General features: G+C 37.1%; 1 protein-coding gene across 11 annotated transcripts in view; it reads right to left on the bottom strand.

Moving 5' to 3' along the window:
• MTMR2 (myotubularin related protein 2) overlaps nt 1-20,310 on the bottom strand; it is a 115,685-nt gene extending 95,375 nt beyond the window's left edge. For 7 of the 11 annotated variants that reach the window (XR_012333352.1, XR_012333351.1, XM_073808279.1 and 4 more), the window contains exon 1: nt 20,082-20,310. Coding sequence is in view for 5 of the 11 variants with exons in the window: in XM_073808279.1 (XP_073664380.1) it covers nt 20,082-20,161 (80 nt within the window). In the remaining 6 variants the exon portion in view is untranslated. Of the gene's footprint in view, nt 1-11,576; nt 11,648-18,850; nt 18,928-20,081 lie in introns of all 11 variants that reach the window. The other 4 variants (XM_073808280.1, XM_019923795.3, XM_073808282.1 and 1 more) reach the window with 3 other exon arrangements.
• Between the last annotated feature and the right edge of the window lie 2,950 nt (nt 20,311-23,260).

Genomic DNA, 23,260 nt, shown 5'->3' with positions numbered 1-23,260 from the left:
TCAGGCTCACCCTCTTTCTAATATCAACACAATTGCCATAATTCTTATTGATTTCAATATCCATATAAATGAATATTCCAACACTCTGGCCTCTCAGTGCCTTACCTCCTCTCCACCAATGATCTTGTCCTCCACTCTACCTCAGAACCTAATGATTCTATTTCAAATGTCATAAAACACTGGCATTCCCAATTAACTGACCTCCATAATTTAAATTTCAAACATTCTACTAACTACCAGCTCATCTCTCTAGGACCCTAGCCAACATCTTTTAATTGTTCAATTCCACCAAGGCCTCCACTATTCCTACTGTCTTTCACTGTCTCTATTTCATGACCTTATTTCTCTTTCCCCAACTTATTAAATTCTATAGCCCGTAATTACAATCATCTCTGGTCCTCGCCTGCTTCATGGTACTTACCTGGCAACACCCAAATGCTAGTTAAGCCAACCCTATGCCTACTCCAGATCTGTACCCATACAGTTGGATTAGTGTAGAGAAATACACACAACCATATGGCCTGGACTCACTTTGAATACATGATCACTCACCTCAACCAAGCCCTTAATACTGCCCAGCAAACACACTACATTTCCCTAATCCATATGTTCTCCCATTCTTCCAGACAACTATTTCATATGGCCTTTTCTTTCCTCATCCTCTACCATCCTCTCCGTCTTGAATTTAGTAGGTGATCTAGATTCCCATTTCACTGAAAAATACAGAAGTAATCAAAATATATCTTTCACAGGCTCCCTCAATTACAACCTCTTTGCATCAGTGCATACGTACTCTGCCTTCCTTTCTCTTACTGTAGGGAAAGCATCCATACTTCCATCTAAAGCCAGCTCCTCCACTGAACTATCTCCCCTCATCTTCACAAGAAAATCTCTCCAGCAATTCTTCCCTCTGGTTCCTGTATCATAAAAATTTTCCTCTCTTCTCAATCATTCCAGTCAGCGTAGAAACATGCTATTATTTCTCTTAAATTACGCTCCAGATACCACTTCGCTTCTTTGAGCTTCCTTACAGCAAAACTCCTTGAAACAGATGTCTACTCACTGCTTCCAAATCCTCACTTCTCATTCTCTCTGAACCCACTTCCAATGCGCCAACAAAAATGCTTTTGTCAGGCCATCAAGAACCTGCACTTTGCTAAACTCAATTGTCAATACTTAGTCCTCATCTATAAGCAGCATTTGACATAGCTGATCCTTCCTTCTTGAAATACTTTCTATCCTTGGCTTCCAAAACACTGTACTCTTACGGCTACATCACGAGCCTTTCTTCCTCTCAGGTCTCCTGTAGTGATTCCTTCTCACTTCTGAATCTCCTTACACTGGAGTACCCCTAAACTCTCAGTCCTTGAAACTTATCTTCTCTATGTACACCTCCCCTCCTTAATAATTTCATCCAGTCTCACAACTTTAACATCTCTAAATTGATGAACCCAAATGTATAGCATTATCCCACACTTTTCTCTTGAATTCCAGATTCCAATAACTTATTTATGTAACACCTCCAGGTGAACAACATGCCCCAAACCAAATTCCTGCTCTTCTTCCTGAAACCAGCTCTAACATCTTAGTAAATGTTAATTCTATCCTTCTATACTTTCTTGAGCCAAAAAGTCTGGAGTCAACTTTGACTCTTCTCCTACACTACATGTTCAATCCATCAGGAAATCCTATTGGCTGAACCCTCAAAACATGTCTAGTATCCAATCATTTCTCTCTCCTCTTCGGCTACTACCATCATCTCCCTCCTGGATGATTCCAATTGCCTACAAACCAGTCTCCCTGCTTCTGCATCCTAGTCTGTTCTTAACACAGCAGCCACAGTGATCCTTCTGAAACATCTGACATAGTCACTCCTCGGCCAAAAACCTTCCACTACCTTCCCATCTCACTCAAAACAAAAGCCAAAGTCCTTAATACGGCCCAAAAGGCTTTCACATCTGCCCCCACCCTTACCTCCCTGACCTCATCTTCTACTATTCCCCCCTCTGCTCCTTTGCACTATAACAACACAGAAGCCCTTGCTGTTCCTCAAACACACCAGGCAAGCTCCCACTTCAAGTCCTTCGTATCTTCCATTACCTCTATCTGTAACTCTCTTCTCCTAGATATTCCATTTCTTCCTTTACTTTCTTCAGCTTTTTTGCTCAGATGTTGCCTACTTAGTGAGACCTTCCCTGGCCATTCTATTTAAAATTGCAAACAACTCCAAACCCACCCACTCATTCTCTATTTATCCTCCCTGCTTTATTTTTCCCAAAACACTCATTGCTATCTGACATACTTTTTGTTTTACTTATTTATTTTCTGTTTCCTCCATTTAGTTAATACTTGCTGAGTACTTACTTACCACATGCCAGAAACAGTTCACATACTGATAAAGATTAAATAAAATAATGCATGCAAAGAGCTTAGCACATTACCTGACAGAAACACCTTAATAATGTAAAATACTATTTTTATCTAATGGATGCTGGAATGGGATGCTGCCTACTGTCATCAGAGAACACCAGTTTAACAGAATGAGGTTAAACACAGGGTTGAAGAATTAAAACAAATGAAACTCTAACAATTTTATCCTTAAAGAAGCAAGGAGCTAAATTATCCATAATCAGATAGTCTCTGCCAGAGAAAATGTAATACAATTTATTTAAAACATGACAAGAAAGCAAAAATAACTTCTGGAAAAGGAAATTTCATATTTCCCCTCTAGCAACCAGTTCCAATTATTAAATCATTGTTGGAAACATAAGATCCTTTCTGCTTTCAACACAAATGCCGTGTACTATGTCATTTCATGACCAAAAAGGGAAGTCTACCATTAAGCGTTTTAATAATGGATTATTATAAGTAACCATACTGCAAAGCACCTTCACAGTATGAAGCATGGGACACTTTGGAGGATGCTAACACACAAACTATTCTCTCACCCCAACTAGGACATGTAAGCTTAAGCTACAAGAAGAGAAAGGAAAATTAGGTCTCGTAAACCATGGAAAGTCATTTAGCCTCTCAGAGCCTCAATTTCATACTGCAAAGTAGGGATAAAAATACTGATACTTGTTCTTATCTCACTGGGTAGTTCTAAAATGATGTGAAAATGCTATCTAAGCATTAAGAGTCTTTTATATATAAACACCACTACTAAGGGGGGCGGGGAGGGACCAGCATCCAACAACTGATAATGTACTAAAATATGGAAAATGAAGTTACTGTTAAAATGTTTAAGATATACATGGGGCTATCTAAGAAACAAGGCATCTTCTCAGGAAGACTTTCCACATTAACACCATTCCTCCTGGATGACTCCTTGGATATATACCCTCCTCATCACATTCATCTTTGAGTCACAGCTATTTCTTACGGTTCTTTGCTAATGTTTTCAAGCAAGCTTACGTTTTCTAGTTAGGTAAAATGTGCAAAATAAATGCTTATGTACCAAGAAAACTTCCCAAATAAAAATCAGAGCTCCTCAGAGGTTAGCATTTAGGACATATCCATTATATTTAAAATGGTAAGCCAGACCTATTTACACTAAAATAATTTAAAGGAATAACTGATTTATAGGAAAAGACATTAAATAAATGTCTATTTATATTTGAGATGATCAAATCTATCATGACAAACAGTAAAAGACTCGTGGAAAAGTCACCAGATGTCCAGAAAAAAAAAAAAATCACATCATCTTATTTTTGACAAAAGCCAAATTGGATAGAATTTAGGCACACAAATGAAAAGATGACATAGTCACAGGTTCATGGTCCAAATACTTTTTTTTTAATGACCATTAGTTTCATAACAGTTTCACAGAGTGATTCAAAGAGTCAAGATGAAAAGAATTGTGGTGTTACTATTCAAATTAAACTATAACCGTTCCATAGTATCTGCTTTAATCATGAAATGTCACCTGCCCTCAATGACAAAAAGGATTCTTCCAAATGTATGCTTAAATGAGAAATACAACTATGGTTCCAAACTAAGCAATCATTCTCCACTATCCATATTCCATTTAATTGACAGTCTACCAAAAGGGTCATTTCCTGTACCCAATGCCTCTTTTCCTTGATGAGAGTGATCTCCAAAATGGAGCAGAAGTGTTGAGGAAGTGAGGGGCTTTGTGAATGATGACATTCAAGTCATAAGGAAGACCTGAGGGGTGGAGCTGCTATACAAGATGGTCTCAAAGTTCAAATCTAAGGTTCTATGATTCAGAGCATAAAAATCCTAGAGATAAAATTCTAGGATTATAAATGAAGAGTTATGGTTCTAACTATTGGAAATATTTGCTAAACTGGATTTTAACATTTTTAATATCCCTTTCAGCTCTTGATAGTCATAATGCCCCCAACTCTTCCCTCTTATACACACTCATGCATACATACATAGAAATAAACTATTGTCCCATATGAAAATGTGATTCAAAGACTTCTCCGTCAACATTATTTCTTACGTATACTGCATAAACTTTCCCTATGAAAAGGCCGTCACACAGCAGCAACATCGTGAAATTTTATTCATTTTCAATTAGTGTGGGCACTTTTCTGCCCAAACCTTTTATCAGAATTGTTATTAAGAAATAGTATCAAATTATAATCATTCTGTTCCTATAAATCCTTTAATGGAGGTATAAAAAAACACTGACAAGGTTCAAATACCTAAGCCATAAATAAATACAACATTCCCTGGCCCTGGATAACCTGCAGGTTATTAATAAGGTTCAGAATAATGGCAAGGTAAGTGTACTTCGGAACAAAAACAATCATAATACCTCAAGGGTAGGCCAAACAATTTCTGCCCTCAAGAGCAGTAATGTCTGTACTTAGAGAAGGGTGCTATGTCAAAAAAAAGTATAAATAAAACACACATTTTAGAAATTAATAAAGTTGTTATAGAGAGAATATTTTCTCAAAAGCTACAAAACTGATAAAAATATAACCAGCACTGTGGAATACTCTTGTTACTAATACTAATTATTCTTTATACTTATTCATATGTAGACTGCTTTTCTCAGGAGGCTCAAAATATCTCAGAATAAAACTGCGTGATATTCTAAATTCTGATCCGTTGTATAATCCTTTGGAAGACCAGTTAAAGATTATATGAACATGCAAACAATTTACATTCTCAGATGTGCTTATCCAAATTTGCAGAGCCATGGCCATTGTAAATGGGAAACCATTCCCAGTAGAACTCCCCTCTTTAACCCACTTCTTATTCTACCCTAAACTATATTATTCTCTTTATTCCTAATTTAAAGGAATCAAGTCAATATTATTTAAATGTTAACTTCTGGCTCCGCAAAATAACCAAATGAACATACACACATACCTATGAAAGAACTGAACTTAGCTTTATAGTGACTAAGAGAGGCATAATACAGGACAGCACTATCATACTATTTTTCAATAGTCCTGCCACTATCTCAGCCAGAGTGATGCAGTTTTCTTTCCACCACAAGATCAAAACAGAAATCCCATCATCTGACTCTTAGTCTTTCCCGCACATTTACTGGTATGTTGTTATTGCAACAGAATATCTTTTTCCCTTGCTACACTATTCCTAAGAGCAAGGTTCCACCCTTTCGGTCTCAAAAGTTCTACTATGTCAAAGTGTAGCATTTAGGCGAACAGAGTTATACAAACTAAGCATTGGTAGGAAGATAGAAATTACTCTTTATATGCTTTTCAAAATATATAGTATTAAATAAGGTACTCTCCACTTTTCAATTTTTTTGTTTGTTTCAGTTAGATTTTTTTAAAGTTATACTTATTCCTGAGAATTAATCAGGCTAAAAACTTGCTAATTATGACAATTATGTCTAAACAAATGAATTTTTGTACCTACCACAAAAGTATTTCTTGCCTCAATACTAGTGAACTTACAAGCATCCCTGGTAATGCTGCAAAGGCAGAAAAATCTGTCTCCAGATAGCAGGGGTCACTTATCAATTCCAAATATTCCCATGCCTCAAAGTATCCCTCAGCTTCCTTCAAGGATGGAGACTAAGAATCTCTACCTCCACTAAAGGCCTCTTAGCCATCTTCCCTCTGGCTCTTCACACTCTTCCCCTCCATTTGCGGGGCAGGAACTTCCTAAGTCTCCTATTTCACACCCTCCCCTCTCATAGACATTTACTGACATCACCAATGTATCATGTACTGGGGACAGTGTTGAAAACAGATTCATTTTCTTCAAGGGACTTATGGTCTAAGGAAGATGCTGGATATCTAAGTATCTCATAATAGTAAAATGTGGGACTGAAAGGATATAAAGGACGCAATGGAAACACAGAAGAGAACACAAAGCATAGAGCACAGATGCAGAAGTGCTCAGTAGCTGAAAATATGAGCTGCAGGGTCACAAGGACTTGGTTTCCCGCTTAGCAAATAATTCAAGCAAGTTACTTAACCTAATTTCTTTCTTTATAAAATAAGGTAATGATATCTTATTAAGACCATAGTAAGGATAAAAAACATGACCTGTAGAAAGCAATTCGTACTAAATACTTAACTGGTAGAAAGCGTTCAATGAATAGCATCATGGAAATACAAGAGTACCCTTGTCAGAAAGGAAAACAGTATGAAATCAGAAATAAGGGTCTCCTTTTAAAAAGGAACCCACTAATTAAATTAAAATGAAGCAGAGCCCTTGGCCCTAAAAGTACTTTTCACTTAGATGTACACTGTAAAATGTCTTCATTTGACTAAGATAACTAAACGTATAAACTTTCAAACGTAAAAAAAAAGTTTTAGTTAACGGACGAATCACTGAATACTAAGCACAAATATCAAGGGGAAAATTTTTTAATACATATAAATATGTACATATTATACACAACACACACACACACACACACACACACACCCTCACACACATGCATACATGCATCCTGTGTAACTTCTGATAGACTCAAGCAGAAGACTGGCCCAAAGCTTCAATCACAAAACCAATTCCATCACCAGTATTTTTCAATGTAACTGTTAGCAAAGCACTGACCCTCGTTGACTCTGCTGGTTTGCTGGACTGTTAATGGAATTAACATTACTTTATTGTCAATCGCACCAACACTGGTGGTATTTCACAATAAAATTCAAGCACTAAATGATGCCAAAAATATAGTTATACTCCTCTTAGTTCTCCTGATGTAACATTTCAAAATCCCATAAAAACATTTCTAGCAAAAGTGAAAAAGTGTGTCTGAAAATTAGGGATGCAGATAAACATACCAACATTTTACACTCTTAATTCAAAACAACCTAGAAACAAGTCACCTATCTTTCCATATATCCTAGTAAACAATGCCTCCCGAGGATTTAATTTCTTTTATTTCCAGTCATTACTGACTATAATCATTACAATAAGATTTAAATCACTTGCCTTATTTAAACTGCTTCACTCCTACTGCTAATTCAATTTTTCTTCAGTATTCCATGGAAAGAAAAGGTTCTTTTCAAAAAAGTATTCTCCTGTAAGTAATGTCCTGAACACATACATAGTATGTTTGCCCAAGAACATTAAAGAATGTATTCTACGTTCTGACTGTGAACGAGCTTTTCTAGAAATGCAAATTTTGCTGTCAATACTTACACAATGGACTACAGTGCATAAGCACTGTTCATGCTCTATTAGTCATTCTTTGGGAAATTTTATTAAAAAAAAAAAGGGCCTGCAGTGTGTATAATGCACTTAGGATACAAAAGACGTATTGTCAGAATATTTGCAGGATCTCCAAAATAGAAAAACAACTCCCCCAACAAATTAATTACAGCTTATAGTAATTATTTTTTTAAATGCTACACCAGAAATCTGAATTTCTTAACTTAACCAATCTATAGTATAAAAGAAATGACATAAGTGATCTTACCATCATGGCATCTGATTGACAGATGAGAGCCTACATTTTGTATTCTTCTGAGAAACAAAGGAGATCTGAGCTCTGAGACAGCTGGTGCAGTGCATGTTGGCACTTAGTCTGGAAAATCCCTAGGTTCTGAGGTACACATGACCTTGGATACAGTTTAATTTGTATTATTTTATTTTCAGGTCTATCAACTACATTTCCCTAACTAAAAGTTAGGGCATATTACTTGGTAATGCAACAGAAAGTGTGAAAAACCAGGTTGTATAGAAATGGTTTACATACATGTTTTTCTTCTGCAGAGTATTATTTCTTCAAAGATCCTATCTGGAAATATAAATAAATAGGTAAAAGCCAAAGTATTCTAGCCAAAATGAGTGTGTCCACGGGGAATGGGGTGAGAATTGGACAGGAGGAGGGACTTTCAGTCTCAGCACCAATCCCAACACCCTCAGCAACTCCTTAAAAGAGTTTCTCAGAACCCCTTCAAAAATCCTGATCCAAACTCTGATGTGAGCTGAAATTAAAACTCACATGGATTCATAAGTAGCCTAGAGAGGAAAAGTTAGCAATTTAGCTGGGAAAAATGTGGCACTAAACTGAAAGTTGAAAGAATAGAGCTCAAAGCACACTACATTGAAATTGCATTTCCTTTCAGAAATGAACACTTCCATCCAAATTGAAGTATAAGGGCAGAAACACTAAAAAGAGGAGAGTTGACCTATTCTGTAAATGCTTGCTCAACAAACACTTTTAACTGGACAAACAATAGAAAACACACGGGGAATTCATGCTTTGATAAATGACCTTGCATGTAATTTTCTCATTCCATCATGCAAATCTGAATTCATTATTAAAACCATGAAGTCACATATCCATTCTTTAGGCTATCTAGACAGACATTTTGTTTTCCCAAGACAGAGAAAAACAAATTATTACTATTAATTGGTAACGACCCCATCAGCATAATGAGATATTACTTTTCTGCACAAACTTCAGTCATATAAGTGAATAGGTGTTTTATTTTGTTTTGTCCTGCACTCACTAAAACATTTTGTAGGAAAATAAGAGCATTCAACGTCTCTTCCTCTTCCTAGCCTGGAATGGTTAAATTAAAAATCTAATGTATTGGCATCATTCTGTGATTTATCCCTTCTTAATTTTGAATACTATTCTCTATTTACCAGATTAAGCTGGTTGTTTTTTCTTGCTTGTTTTTGCCTTTTTTTCCTCTATCTGTATAAAAAGGATGAGGAAAACATCTCTCTTTTAAAGTACTTTTAGAATAATAATACTTAACGTTAGTATAGCCTTTTACAAATGTCAAAGAGCTCTCATACACATTTATCTTCCATACATATTACCAACTCTGGGGCTAGATTGCCTGGTACTAAATTCTGGTTCTACCACCCTGTTGTGACCTCAAGGAAGTTACTTAACCTCTCTGTGCCTCAGATTCCTCATCTGTAAAGTGGGGATAATGATAATTCTTATACCTCACGGGACTGTTATGAAAATTAAATGAATATATATAAAATAGTTAAAACAGTGCCTACTACATGGTACACACTACACAGGCATTAACTATTCTTTTAAATTATTGTCATCAGCATAAGTCACCATATTTAGGTCTCACAGCGATTCTGTAAAAATAGGACAGCAAGTATCATTTTACCCTTTTTCCAGATAAGGGAATCAGGCTCAGAGAAATCAAGGGACTCATCCAAGGTCATAGTTAAGAAGTAGAATCCGAACTAAAAACCACAGGCCTAAGAAAGTATCAAGGAATACAATGAAGGAATTATACTGCGTGATAAGGCTCCTTTTTAGAACCACCATATTTACAATTTTAAGTCTGTGGTTACAAAAAGAGCAAACAAAAATATTTCATGGGAAGAAAATTTTAAATTACAAAAATACAGCTTATTAGAAATGAATATGTGATCTTAAAATGTCTTTAAAAATCTTACAGTTAAAACATGTCCCAAAATTTCCGGAAAATTGAGTAATAGCATTTTATAGTTAAACTCAGTCGTTAATTTGAGAATTACAGAATATTTCAAAGAAAATTGGATAACGACATTTACTAATGTAAGGTTACAATTCAGTAACTATCAATATACCATACACAATACAATATAAAACACATACAACACTAAAATTAATTCAAATACATATAGTTCAGAAAATACTTTAGAATAATTTAGTCCCTCAGAGATATTGTGAATATCAACTACAACAATGGAGTATCATAAATATAAATGACTTCAATTATTTAAGGTCTCTGGCATGGTATACAAAGTATCAGCTTCTGTACAATGCAAATAAAACCACTCCTAATAATAGCTTATAGAATACAAAGGAAAAAAAACAAAGTTTTAACAGTAACCTGTTCATACTATTTATCAAGCACCTACTATTTGCAAAGCACTATGCTAGCTACCCATCATTCAAAAAGGAAATCAGATCCTTCCTTTTCAGAAGCATAAAATTTAAAGACCAAGTAGGGATAGTGCCATGGGGGGAATAAACGGTTTTTTTCCTCTTCCTGGACTACCAGGGGTTTCCCCCAACCCCAGTGATTTCAAAATCAGAACCAGTCATATATCTGACTAAAGATGAAGAAACAAACAGTTGATGTTCTTCAGTTATTTTTTCAGTTACTTTTTTCAGGAACAGTGATGAACTGCCTATGATTTTATATATATACGCTGTCTGGCCTAATAAAACCCACAACGTGACTTGAAGTCTAGGAGTCAGCAGATCACTTCTGGCACTAAATATCTCCATGACTTTGGAGAAAACATCACCAACCATTCCTGGCCTTCTAACACTTATGGTGCCTTTGGGTAAAGTTATTAAACTTCTCTAGGTCGTTCCCTCAACTGCAAACTTATAGAGCTGTACTAGAATCCAAAAAGTAACTGGATCGGTGGGGTTCTCACTTTAAGTAAAGACTCCTGGGCCCACTCCCAGTGATTCAGAATGTCTGGCCTGGAACCCAGGAAGCTAAGTGTTCACCAAGCACCACAAGTGACTGAGATGTGCAGGCGGGCCTCAGCCACACTTGAGAAATTAACTACATGATCTCTAATGTACCAACTGTATAAAAAGATGACATAACAAGATGACATAACTTATTTCAGAAACAAGGTCTTAGGAATTCTGGATCTAGCTCAATGTTCAGGACATAATCTATGTTAAACAAATACTTACAGAGAGTAAGAAAGGAAGGAAGGGAGCTGGTAAAGACAGAAGGGAAGGCAGGGAGGAGGCTAGCTAGCTTACTGGTCATAGTTCTGCCAAGAAACATAAAGAATGATAGTAAAATTAAAACTGTGCAAAACATACATCAGCAGCTAGAAAGCGAAGACCTCAGTCTCTACACACGTACAATTTTAAATACAACATAACCCCCTGTGAAAGTGCAAAGTACTAAGGAGAAAAAAGCAAAAAACAGTACATGGAAGCCAAAAGAATCCTAATGGAAAATTACTGATGACTAAAACTTAGTGGCTGTTTTCCCTAGGTAGAAGAGAACAGAATTTTAAGAACTAGGACTTGGAATTGGGACTAAAGTTTGAAGTTACTGGTTAGTCATATGCATAAATTGCATTTGGGGTAATATATGAATTGCAGAAATATTGTTGGCAATATTCCCTTCTGTCCATTTTTTATTTCCATTTTCCCATTCACTTACATTATAATTTTTGAGATGTTTTATCTTCACTTCTGATGATCTTCAAATGTCAATGGCTCTTAACACATTAACTGTAAACAAACACAAAGGAACTTAGGGGAATTCAGATATTTAAGGAACCCTACAGTAAAGTATTCTAAAGTATTCTGTGAAGCCTACAGGGGAGGGAGGGTTGGGAAGAGGCATCATGTTTACTTGCTTTTTTATTTATCTGATGTTCAAAATGTAAAACTATTCTTCTGAATGAAAATGATACTATCCTCTTAATCATCAGGCAAAGAAAAAAAAATCCTGTTTTCTGTCAGAAGAAAAAACATTCAAAGCTAGAGAAAATTCTCTCCAAAGATGGACATTCTGAATTCACTAATGTATTGTGTACCTTATCCTTCTCCTGCTCAGCAGTACAGCTGGTCAAGGAAACTCATTTCCTCATCAAAACAACCCAACTGACCTGCCCTGGGACTGCCCTTAACTACCAAGTTTTGCCCTGGAGCTGGGGCACCAGATCGTCAGGTATGATGAGCTCATTACGGCACAGAGACTCTGACGTTAAAAATGACTTGGGTTCAAATGTCAAACTGCTCTCCCTAATCTTCAGTTTTCTCATCTGTAAAATGGAAACAGTAATACTGTTTATTTTATACAGTTATGAGGATTATATGAGAAAATGCATATAAGGGATTTACCACTATGCCTAGCATATAGTAAGCACTCAATAAATGTTAAGTGCTATTATTTATATTATTATTATTGGGACTGTTGATATTAATACTATTAATTGTTTACTACAACAACTTTCTACCACTTGAAAAGCAAAGCTTATCTCAGATGTTCATATTTTTAGGTACTGCCTTTGGTTAAAATGGAAGAGTATTATCCAATATTAGTAACAGAGGACATTCATATCATATTAAAATTTTATTTTTGACATGTGCTGCATTTCCCGGCTCAACTCAAGAAAATTAAGGCTCATAATCACTAGCCCATCATCAGCCAAAGTTATTACACCTTTTGCTAATATACAACCTCCTAACAAAGGCCTAGGTGAACAACTATTCACTTGCTGTTTTCAGTAATGGCAATTCTGTTAAGAAGATGGATACATTTGTAACCCATGCCTATTAAACCCTATGAGCACAATGAATAATGCTGTATCAACCCAGAAGAGACTCTTCTACCCTCCTCTACTTATCCCCAAATGATTAAACTCCTCTGTTTGCTTAAAATATTAATATTTAAGTTAGATGACACAAAAATGCATAAAACACTGAGTTCCCTGAATTTTCAATCAAACCTTTAGGTTGAAGATGTAAAAATAAACATAAGATACTGGCAAAAGCATTCATAAATTAACATAACCCAAAATGGCCTGCTTTATTTCTCTTATGAAGACCAAAGATTTTGAACTGAAATGAGAGAAAATACCTAAGTATGACCTGATGCAATATTCTAGGGGGAGATACAACACATGGATACATGGCTTGGAAATGAACGCCAAACTGCAGAGGAGTAATCAGTGTAGGCCATCATCCTCATACCACCACTACTTTACCAGGCAACTCCTTGAGCTCTTCAAATGAAATAACAGCTGATCATTTCTCATCTGATTTCTATTTGCCTTTCTCTTAATCACCTGGCAATTAATAAGTCTATCCCCTTTATGGTCCTAGATTAAGATTATAAAAATCTGGCCCAAGATAATACAAACAAAAAAAAGTAAAAAGCTTATAAACTCAAGAGTTTAGAGCATTCCAAGATACAGTTCTCTATTTCGGTCTGCTATGATATATCATCTCTTTCCAAGCATCTTCTATTATGGTCATTGCAGGCAAATCTAAGAACGCCTTTGGCATAAATTAAGTGTTGTACACTCAAACTGAAAAATATTTTCCTTGCTTTAAGATGATTTATTTGTATACGTGGAAGAAGCTGCTGACTATCTCCAATACCCATTCTCTCCTATTCCTTAGAGATAGACCTCCAATGTCCAGCTCAGAATAAAGCCTCCCAGAAGAGACTACATATCCTAGCCTCCGTTGTGGCTAGGTATGGCCATGGGACCATGATCTGGCCAACTGGATGTAAGCTTAAAGGCGGTATGTGACTTCAAAAAAAGTATTCTTTACATAGAGGAACATGCCTCTCTTCTTCCCTTCCTCCTTCCTTTCAACTAATGAAGATCCAATGGGTAAAGCACTGCAATAGCAATTTCAGTTTTTGAGCTAACACTGGAATGTAACATACACTAAGTCAGAAAGAGTCTGTGTCCTTGATACTTTATATCCGCTATATCAGATCTGTATTAACTATCTCCGGGCTTTTACCGTGGGGGGAAAAAAAAACACAAAATTATCTGTTTTAAGCCACTGTTAGTTTGATTTTCTGTTATACTCTAAACCTAAATCCTAACTTTAAAAAAATAATAAAGAGTTTTCCAAGTAAGTGTATTTAGGTTTTTTGAAGTGTATAGGTTGAAACATTTTAAAAGTTAATTTTTTTTATATTGAAAACATAGCATTTGCCCTTATTTAATCTAGACTAAGAAGTACTTAAAGAGGTCAAGAGTTAATCACATCCAGTAAAGAGTCTTTGAAAGAAGGAAAGTTCATCAGCAATTACTGCATGGGTACTATGTACTTGGCCAGGAGAAGAATTGTGAAGCTTGCTCATTAGTGGTCTATAGTGATGACAACATTGGTACGTATAGAGAAACACATTAAGAGGGATAAGCACAATCAGTTCTGTGTAATAAAGCTACAAGAAAGGGAATTGAGGTTATTATTTTCATTAAGAGGGCATCTTCTCTAGTCCCTTTAATTTTAAGAACCTTGTATCAATCTTTTCATTTTACATAGTTCCGCTTTTAACCTGACTTCCTGTGGAATGCAGGCTTATAAGATCACTCCCTATCCATATCACCTCTCAATAGTTTTAATCCTACCCACTGATTTAACTAAATTATAGAGTAGGCCCAGAGATGGCAAGTGCTTTACCTATTCAAAACTAACTTCCTTTAAAAAGAGAAAATATTCTATACTAATCTAGAGAATGGTCAAGTCCTGAATCACATGCAACCTTTGTCCCTGATGAATTTGAATACAATAGCATTAACTGGCAGCTTTCCAAAATAAACTCACTGCTTACTGAACATCTGTATCTGGGTTATTTCCTTCCCTTGGACATAATCCTTTATTGGTTCAGGTGATGGCCTCCTGGAATTCTTTATAATACTTTTTTAATATGTATGTTACCACTAATGCATCTCACCAAGGATCTATTTTTAAGAAAACCCTAAAACATATATTCTTGATTTGGTGTTCTTTCTTGTAGCTACGAAAGAAAAAAGCTCAGGAAATTTCCAAAAAGCGAGATACAATAAATCCACAAGAGATGACTTTTACCTCTCACTACTTCAGTCAGTATTTTTACAAAAGTGCTAAGTAACAGGCTTATAGTAGTTCTAACACAGACCTTAATCTAGTCCATTTCAACTAATATTGATGGAGTTACTAGGCAACAATCAGGAAAAGACCCAAGACAATGGTTCTCAAACTTCAGCATGCATCAGGATCACCTGGAGGTCTTATTAAAATACAAACTGCGGTCTCCACCCCCAAAGCTTTTGATTCAGTTAGACTTGAGGTAGGCCCAGGAAATCTGTATTTTAACAAATTCCCAAGGGATGCTGATGCTACTGTCCTGGAACTACTGACCTATATTAATAGAAGACTATTGATGATAGCATAAGGAAGAAAGAATAAAACATACACAGGACCCAGTCTCAGCCTTAGTATTAACTTGTATACTTTTGATTGGTAAGTAATTTAAATGTTCTTCCAGAAAGATATATACAATTACTGATTAGTTCACAAGAATATTGGATCTTATCTAACAGAACTTTAAGGTTCTTTTAGGGTCCTGTTATAATGAAACCCAAAATAAGTAATTTTTAGGCTACCAAAATGTTCAATGTCTGATGCAAGGTGTTAATAACAAGGCCAAGGTTGGAGATTCAACCTATTAGCTTCACTTTGTTCTGTAGCTATAGTTTCTACCACCAATCAGGCCAGCTGCCTCAGAAGACATGCCAAGAGTCAAAAGGAGTATTGGTAAGAATGTGTGATTGGATACAAATCCATCACCACTACTGAAAAAACAACCTAAAAGGATGTTTCCTACTTACATCACCTCTAAGTAACCTTGGGGCTGAAACTAGAAATGAGACCTTATGACAAAATGTATTTTAGAAATCTTAAAAACTCTCCTACCTCTTCAGGCTGTAAGTACCATCAAAACTCATAGAAATAGAAATCCAGGATCTACTGTTTTCAAATGATGATAATTTTAAGGAAGACATGCAATTCAAAAATCTAATTAGTTGGAGCTACTTTTTTGATTACATTATGTGCACCTCCCCTCTGATTTTTTTTAATCTAAGTTAAACGTAAATACAGAATGCTCATAAATACTAACGACTATACAGACTAGAAATCAACTGATAACCCAAAATCATCTGAGACAAACAAGTGGTACCCAGAGTAATTAGAAAATGAGGATATATATATATAGGATGAAAGAAATATACATTAAATAAAATGACTGAAAAAATAAATTAGAGAGAAAGAGACCAAAGTAATCAAGACAGATGGAAAATCCGGTAGGCTAAGGAAACAATGTTGTGAAGACATGCAGGAGTGGGCACAGAAAAGATAATGCAGCCAATAAAATAGCTCAGGGTGTCAAGAGGCTTCATGCAAGGGTAACTTCCCAGCTTGAACCTGAAGTTGTGACTTTACAGGCCAAATCCACATAAGAAAACCCTTTTTAATTCTTTGAATAGAAACAGCAAATAAGACAAGTGGGGTGAACATTCAGTCAACATTTCTTTATTCAATCATTCACTGGGCACATATTCAGCACCAGATATATTAGCATGTGATTATGCACTGTAAAAAGTAATCAAAGAAACTCACTTAAGCAGTACATTTTATAACAGTGTACAAAATGGAAAACCAGACTAAGAAGGCAGAATAGTACCAATATAGTATCAAATTCTGCTGTATAACTTCTACAATTCTAAGGCTCAGGCCTACCCTAGCTACCATATCCAGCCTACAGTGTTGTTTTATCAATATCCTACACAAGAATCAGAGCAAAACCAACAAGAAGAAAATTATGGAATACAGCCAGATAAACAGTGTGCTGAAGTGCATTTTTTCACAACTCTCTCTCTCTGTGGGGCAGAACATGTGTGATGAATGGACAATAGCAGGATATACAAGAGCTGCTGAACAGCTCACTGAAGTAGACAATACCAAGCAGGACTCACCAAAGAAAATTACTTTTTTTAAGGATGCAAGATGATGTAATTCCTAATCATATACAGCTGATTAGGAAACTGCTATGTGAATATCATATTAAGAATGAAACTGTTCTTCTGTGACCAAAGATATCAGGCCTATGATGACCTAGAAGGCAAAGCTAGAGCAACGGCAATTCTGAGCTGACTACAGATTTATAGATACATACATAGGCAGTAGATATATAAATATCAAGATTCAATATATGCTTAGCGTGAACTACAGATCCCACAAGAGCTAGTCACCCAACTTAAATGGAGTGTGTCATTTTCCAAAAAACAATGGGCAACCACATAGGTTACAGTACTATTTCTCAGATTTATATTCTTCCTACTTTCCAGAACAGTGTAAAACATTTTACAAATTAACACATTTAAACATAATATTTAAAATGAATTCATCTAACAGAAGTACTTGAAGAAATTAAAGATGAGTATATTACCAACTTCAGTTATAAATCTGACTTAAGTCTTTTGCCAAATTGAAGATGCATTAATAGTTTCCATTTTCAAACAAATAGGAAATATAATTTTTTGCATAAACAATTTTCCTTGGAACTAAACTCAGCAGAAATTCGTTAATCAAATGTGTAAAAGACAATCTGTAACACACTGAACAGTATTATTAACTATTATTCTACAGGAGATATCAAAACAATTTCACAAGGCAATTTCCTAATTGAAAATTTGAAAATGAAAATTTCCTAATTGTATAAAACAAAAGCATAACTACAATTTAAGGGTGAGATTTCTGCAAAAGGCTGAGATAATACAGTTCAAACACCAATATTTTGCTTTATTATAGGCTAACAAAAGTAATAAACTTAATCTGGGTAGCCACTTAACATTGCTTTTATAACCACAGTTGTCCACCCCCATCCCCCATGTACTAGAATCATCTGTGACTGTTACCCTAAATTAAGTTTAAAATTAGGCTTTCTAACAAGTGTCTACAATGCAGCTTTTCTATAATGTTGATTAAAGAGAATACCACAAACAGGTGTAATGATTCATGAAATAAAAGATATGAAAGAATTTAGCAGGGTGGACTGTATACAGTAGACAATCAAATGTTATTTTTCCACCTTCTAGAGAAGAGGAATAAAAGCTGGCATTTTCCTGTGGAAGTAGAGTCATACTTATATTTTTGTCTGGAGGGGATGAAGCTAACATACTCTAGTCAAAATTCAAGGAGTTCTTAATTTTCTCAAATTCATATGTAACATAATGTTTCATTAAGAAGTTAAAAATGTATATATATAAACTTTAAAGTTGCTGGACTTTTTTTTTTTTTTTTAGAAAATAATTGTGCTTAAGTGGCACAGGTAGGTACATTAGTTTGTAATACTAACAGACATTTATTTAGTGTAATTGCAAAAATTCATAACAAAGGTTATTATCATCAAGTATTATCATTAAGATAAAGAATTTTAGAGCTCCAAAGGACCTTACAGGTTTTCTAGATCAACCCCCTTATTTCAAAAGATGAAAAAACTGCAGACTGGAAAGGTTAAATGATACAGGCCAAATCACTAGCTGAGCCTAGGACTTTAAAAGAGCCTGAGCCTCCCGACTTCCAGTACTTTCTTTCTAACAACACTATGCTACCTCCTGTGGTTCCAAATCCTCTCCCTTGGATGAGATTACTAGTTGCCTCATTTTTGTTCTTTACATTCTATCCTGAGCCATAGTTGTCATTCGTAATTCTCCCATAAAATTGTAATTTTCCAACCTGTTTTCTGAATGATTTTACAGCTGAGTGTAAATCCCCAGCTTTCTAAATTTCCAAGTAATAAACATAAACTTAAAAAATACTTAAAACAAATGTACACTGTACATAATCAAACACAAAGAAAAATTCTTCTCTCCTGGATAACTCAATATACAAATTAAAAAAAAAACATTTATTAAGCACCTCTGACAGGCAGGGTCTCTGTTTAATGCTGGTGATATGAAGATGAATACGATCCTTGTCCTCAAGTAGCTTACAGCCTAGTAGAGAAGACAATTAAACCAACAATTACACTGTGCTTGTCAAGGACTCTGAAAACAGTGTGGGCAGGTTGCTATGAACGCATTTAGGAGAATCTAATTTAGAACGGTGGGATCAGCTAATGATTTCCCAATGAGGTCCCGAACAGCCACAGGAAAAAAAATGGCAGTATCACCCATATCTAGCAGAATCCAAAGTGAATTAGAAGACACAGAGCAACTTCAATTTATTCACAGGAAAAAATGAAAATAGTGTTTTCACAGCGGTTTAGTATCTAATAACTCTCTAATAACAACTAGACTATTTTTCAATGGAAAAGAACCTGATTTCATTGTGGCCATATAACAAATACAGGTCTTCCAATTATTTCTTAATAAAATTTTAAATCATTATTTTAAAACCAAAGGAAAAAACTGCGTCTGAAACACGTGTAGTTAACATTCACAACAGCTCTCTGCAAAGCTGCATAGTAAAGTCCTCCTCAAAATCCCATCTGGTACAAGAGAAATAACCTGGAGAACCGGTAGCCCAAGAAGGAAGAAAACTACCACTCATTAGTTACTCGGGAATAATGACTTTCAGCTGCAAGATTCAGACCAGAGAAGCACAGTGGTGGGTATTTTTACTTACATTTTAAAGCAAAGGGGGGGGGGGGGGGCGGGGGTGGAGATCAGAATGTAAGGAAAATAGTAAAAGAAATAAGTGAAGCGAAGGGAAAGAGACGAAAGAGTCGGCAAGAAACCAAAAAGCAAAGACTTAAAGACGAATGGAGAAAACACTGGAGGATGATTCTGGAAAGAGTGGTCAAGAAAGAAAGGCAGGGAGGAAATGGGGGGAGGGCTATACAAAAAATGAATTAAGAAGTAATGAAAGATTAGAGAATGTAATGAACCGGGGCTTCCCCAACCGCGGATAAAACGACCTCGGAATACAAAAGGTAGAGGAGCCGAAAGAGAAGCAGTGAGTTTTAACCTCCTCTTTCCCAGCCTCTAACCCCCAGAGAGGGAGAAAGAAGACGTTCCCAGTCCTAGGGAAGGAATTCCGGCGCAGTCTTCTGGAACCAGAGGCGGCGAGCTGGGGCACCATCCAGCGAGGCCCCGGCCCCTCTTCATCCCCCTCGGACGCTGGGCAAGGCCCTGGGCGTCCCGGTTACCTGGACAGGGAATCCACGCTGGGTGGCCGTGCTACTGCCGGCTGGGAGCCAAGACTCTCGCAACTCGAGCTCTTCTCCATGGCGCGGCGGAGGCAGCGGGAGAGAAAGCCTGCAGCGACCTCCGCGACTGCCGGGCTGGAGAAACGGAGGGCGGAGTGCGACTGGCAGGGGCCGCGGTCAGGCCCTCGCCGGCCCAGGAGGGAGACCGGAAGCGGCCATGTTCCCCCAGCTTGCACCGCGCGCGGGGGCTGCCGGGGAGCCGGAGGACTCCGCGGCGCCCTCAGACGCCCGCCCCCCACGCGCCACGCACGCTGTGACCCCCAGCGCCCCCACGCGCCGCGCCAGCTGTGTCCGCCGTGCCTCCGCTGGTCGATGGGAAAGTGAGGGGGCAGCACCGGAGGGGAGGGGATTCCGGGAGGCAGGAGGGACCAGGGCTGCGGAAGGAGGGGACATTTTAAAAATAAGAGAGAGGAAACAGGGAATGTTACGAACGAGCGTCTCAAGAGAAGAAAGAGACAAGGACCTTAAGGACGGGGAAGATTGTGACAGGAATGTGGAGGTCAGGGAAAGTGGGAGGACAGAGTAATAAAGGAACGTGGGCAAACAGTAGGATGAGGGGGCAGAGGGACTTGGGGAATGAGGAAGGGAGGAAGAGAACATAGGGACGCGTAAAGGATAAGGATGTGAGAGATGAGATGGCAAAATGTTCACCGGATTGGGGGCTGAAAATAATGATTAAATAGTTGTTCATTAAATCATAAAGACTGCTTTAGAGTTAGTCATGCATTCAAATCCTGCCTCTGCCAGTTATTTGCAGTGTAATTCAAGGCATGGAACATCAGCTTCCCTATCTTTAAAAAAGGAATAATAATAGCTTCAGAGATTAAATGAGTTAATACATGTTAAATGCTTAAAATAATGCTTGATACATAGAAAATACTCAAATGTAAGTAGTATTACTACTGTCTCCGTAGGGGTTGTTAGGATGGAATGGACTAATGTATATCAACAGTTTCTAAAACAACTTCAAAAATGGTGGCTGTAGGAGGGGAAGATGTAGGAAGCAGGGCTGAGAAGTAAGCAAGTGATTGGTATGGGAAGGGTAATAGGGAAAGTATAAAACAGGTAGAGAAAAAGTTAATGTTCATTCTATTTCCGTTGCACCCCTGGCCCAGCATTGTAGAAAGGGCACTAGAACAGAAGCTGAAACTTTCAGTCCTACTGTGAGTTGGATTAAAGTCTCTGTGGTCTGGAAGTGTCTGAAGGGGAAAATCACTTTTGGCATTAATCCATTGTCCACACAAAAACAGTATGAAAGAGGAAATGGGGAAGGAACTGTTAATTGTGTGAAAAGATTAGACACATATACTGTTGGATGCAGTGGTGTTGGACAGAGGGCAAACTTTTAGTAATGTTTCCCTGTCCTCTCAAATTCCCAAGCAGGGCAGGAAGGGAGGGTAGAGGGATAGAACTGTGATAAGAGAACCAGAACTGGGTGAACGAGAAATGCTTCTGCTGGTAATTTTCTGTTACAGAGGACAAAGGAATGCCATAGGAAGGATACATAAAAGAATTTTTCTGATAGAGACTGAATCCCAATCACCTCGTGTATGTGGTATAAAAATATGCAAAGATTATTTCTGAAAAACTTAAGACAATGAGACTTTTAAAAAAAAAACACTTCCTTGCTAGGATAAATAGAATTATGTTGATTTAAACTATATTTAATTTATACTGACAACTGATGTTTTTAAGAAAATCTTAAAGTATAGGGCCAGTGCAATTGAAATATTAACTTGCAAGTACCTTCCCCAGAGGAACAACTAGCCTAGTTGTGTTCAGTATAAACTATAGTACCTATTACAATGAATGAATATGTGTTTAAGCAGAAAGACGTGGCCTTTCTGTTCCATTCTCCAGCTTGGCAGGGACAGGATGGTAACTGATGGGTTTTATTTCTATAATTTTTTTTTTTTTTTTTTTTTTTTTTTTTTTTTTTTTGCGGTACGCGGGCCTCTCACTGTTGTGGCCTCTCCCGTTGCGGACCACAGGCTCGGACGCGCAGGCTCAGCGGCCATGGCTCCCGGGCCTAGCCCCTCCGCGGCATGTGGGATCTTCCCAGACCGGAGCACGAACCCGTGTCCCCTGCATCTGCAGGCGGACTCTCAACCACTGCGCCACCGGGGAAGCCCATTTCTATAACTTTTAAAGAGAACTGTACTCCTCTGATAGGCAGAGAGAATAGGTAGTCAGGAACACTTGACAAGAGTAAACATCTACAGTTATTCATTAAAAAAATATTGCTTCTCCATCCCTATCTGCCTTCCAAAATGCTGGCTCACTGTCATCTGATACCTTGACATAGATTTTCCAAGCTAAGTTTAGTAGAAACTGATGAATTCTTGAACGGGAGACCCATGTACTTTCTACTACCCAGTTCATTTTTAGCACTGTGTTAATAGAGCACTTGAAACCATCTGCCTGATGATGTAATAATTTGTATATGAGTCTATTTGATGATTAATAAAGCACAGTAATGTTAAGTGTACAGACTTTGGAACCAGAAAAATCTGAATTGGAATACTGATTCTGTCACTTACTTGCGCTGTGATTTTGATTAAGATGCTTCACCAAGACTCAGTTTTCTCATTTCTAATATGGCATTAAAAATACCCATATAATGGGTTGTTTTTCTCTACATAGAATTTGTTGCATAGTATCCTTTCCACAGATAAAAACTATAAACTTGGGGCTTCCCTGGTGGCGCAGTGGTTGAGAGTCCGCCTGCCGATGCAGGGGACACGGGTTTGTGCCCTGGTATAAAAACTCAGACATATGCAATTTCATTCCTGGGTGTATAGCTGAAAGAAACAAAAACACTAATTTGAAGATACATACACCCAATGTTCATAGCAACATTATTTACAATTGCAAAGATATGGCAGCAACCTAAGGGTCCATCAACAGATAAACAGATAAAGAAGATGTGGTGTACACACACATACACACACACACACACACACACACACACACACACTCACACACACAAAATGTAATACTATTCAGCCATAAAAAAGGATGAGATTTTGCCATTTCAGCAACATGGATGACTTGCAGGGCATTATGCTAAGTGAAATAAGTCAGATAGTGAAAGACAAATACTGTATGATATCACATAT

Source organism: Tursiops truncatus, chromosome 8 (assembly GCF_011762595.2).
Source record: "Tursiops truncatus isolate mTurTru1 chromosome 8, mTurTru1.mat.Y, whole genome shotgun sequence".
Classification (NCBI taxonomy): domain Eukaryota; kingdom Metazoa; phylum Chordata; class Mammalia; order Artiodactyla; family Delphinidae; genus Tursiops; species Tursiops truncatus.
This window is presented reverse-complemented; position numbering and strand designations above follow the sequence as displayed.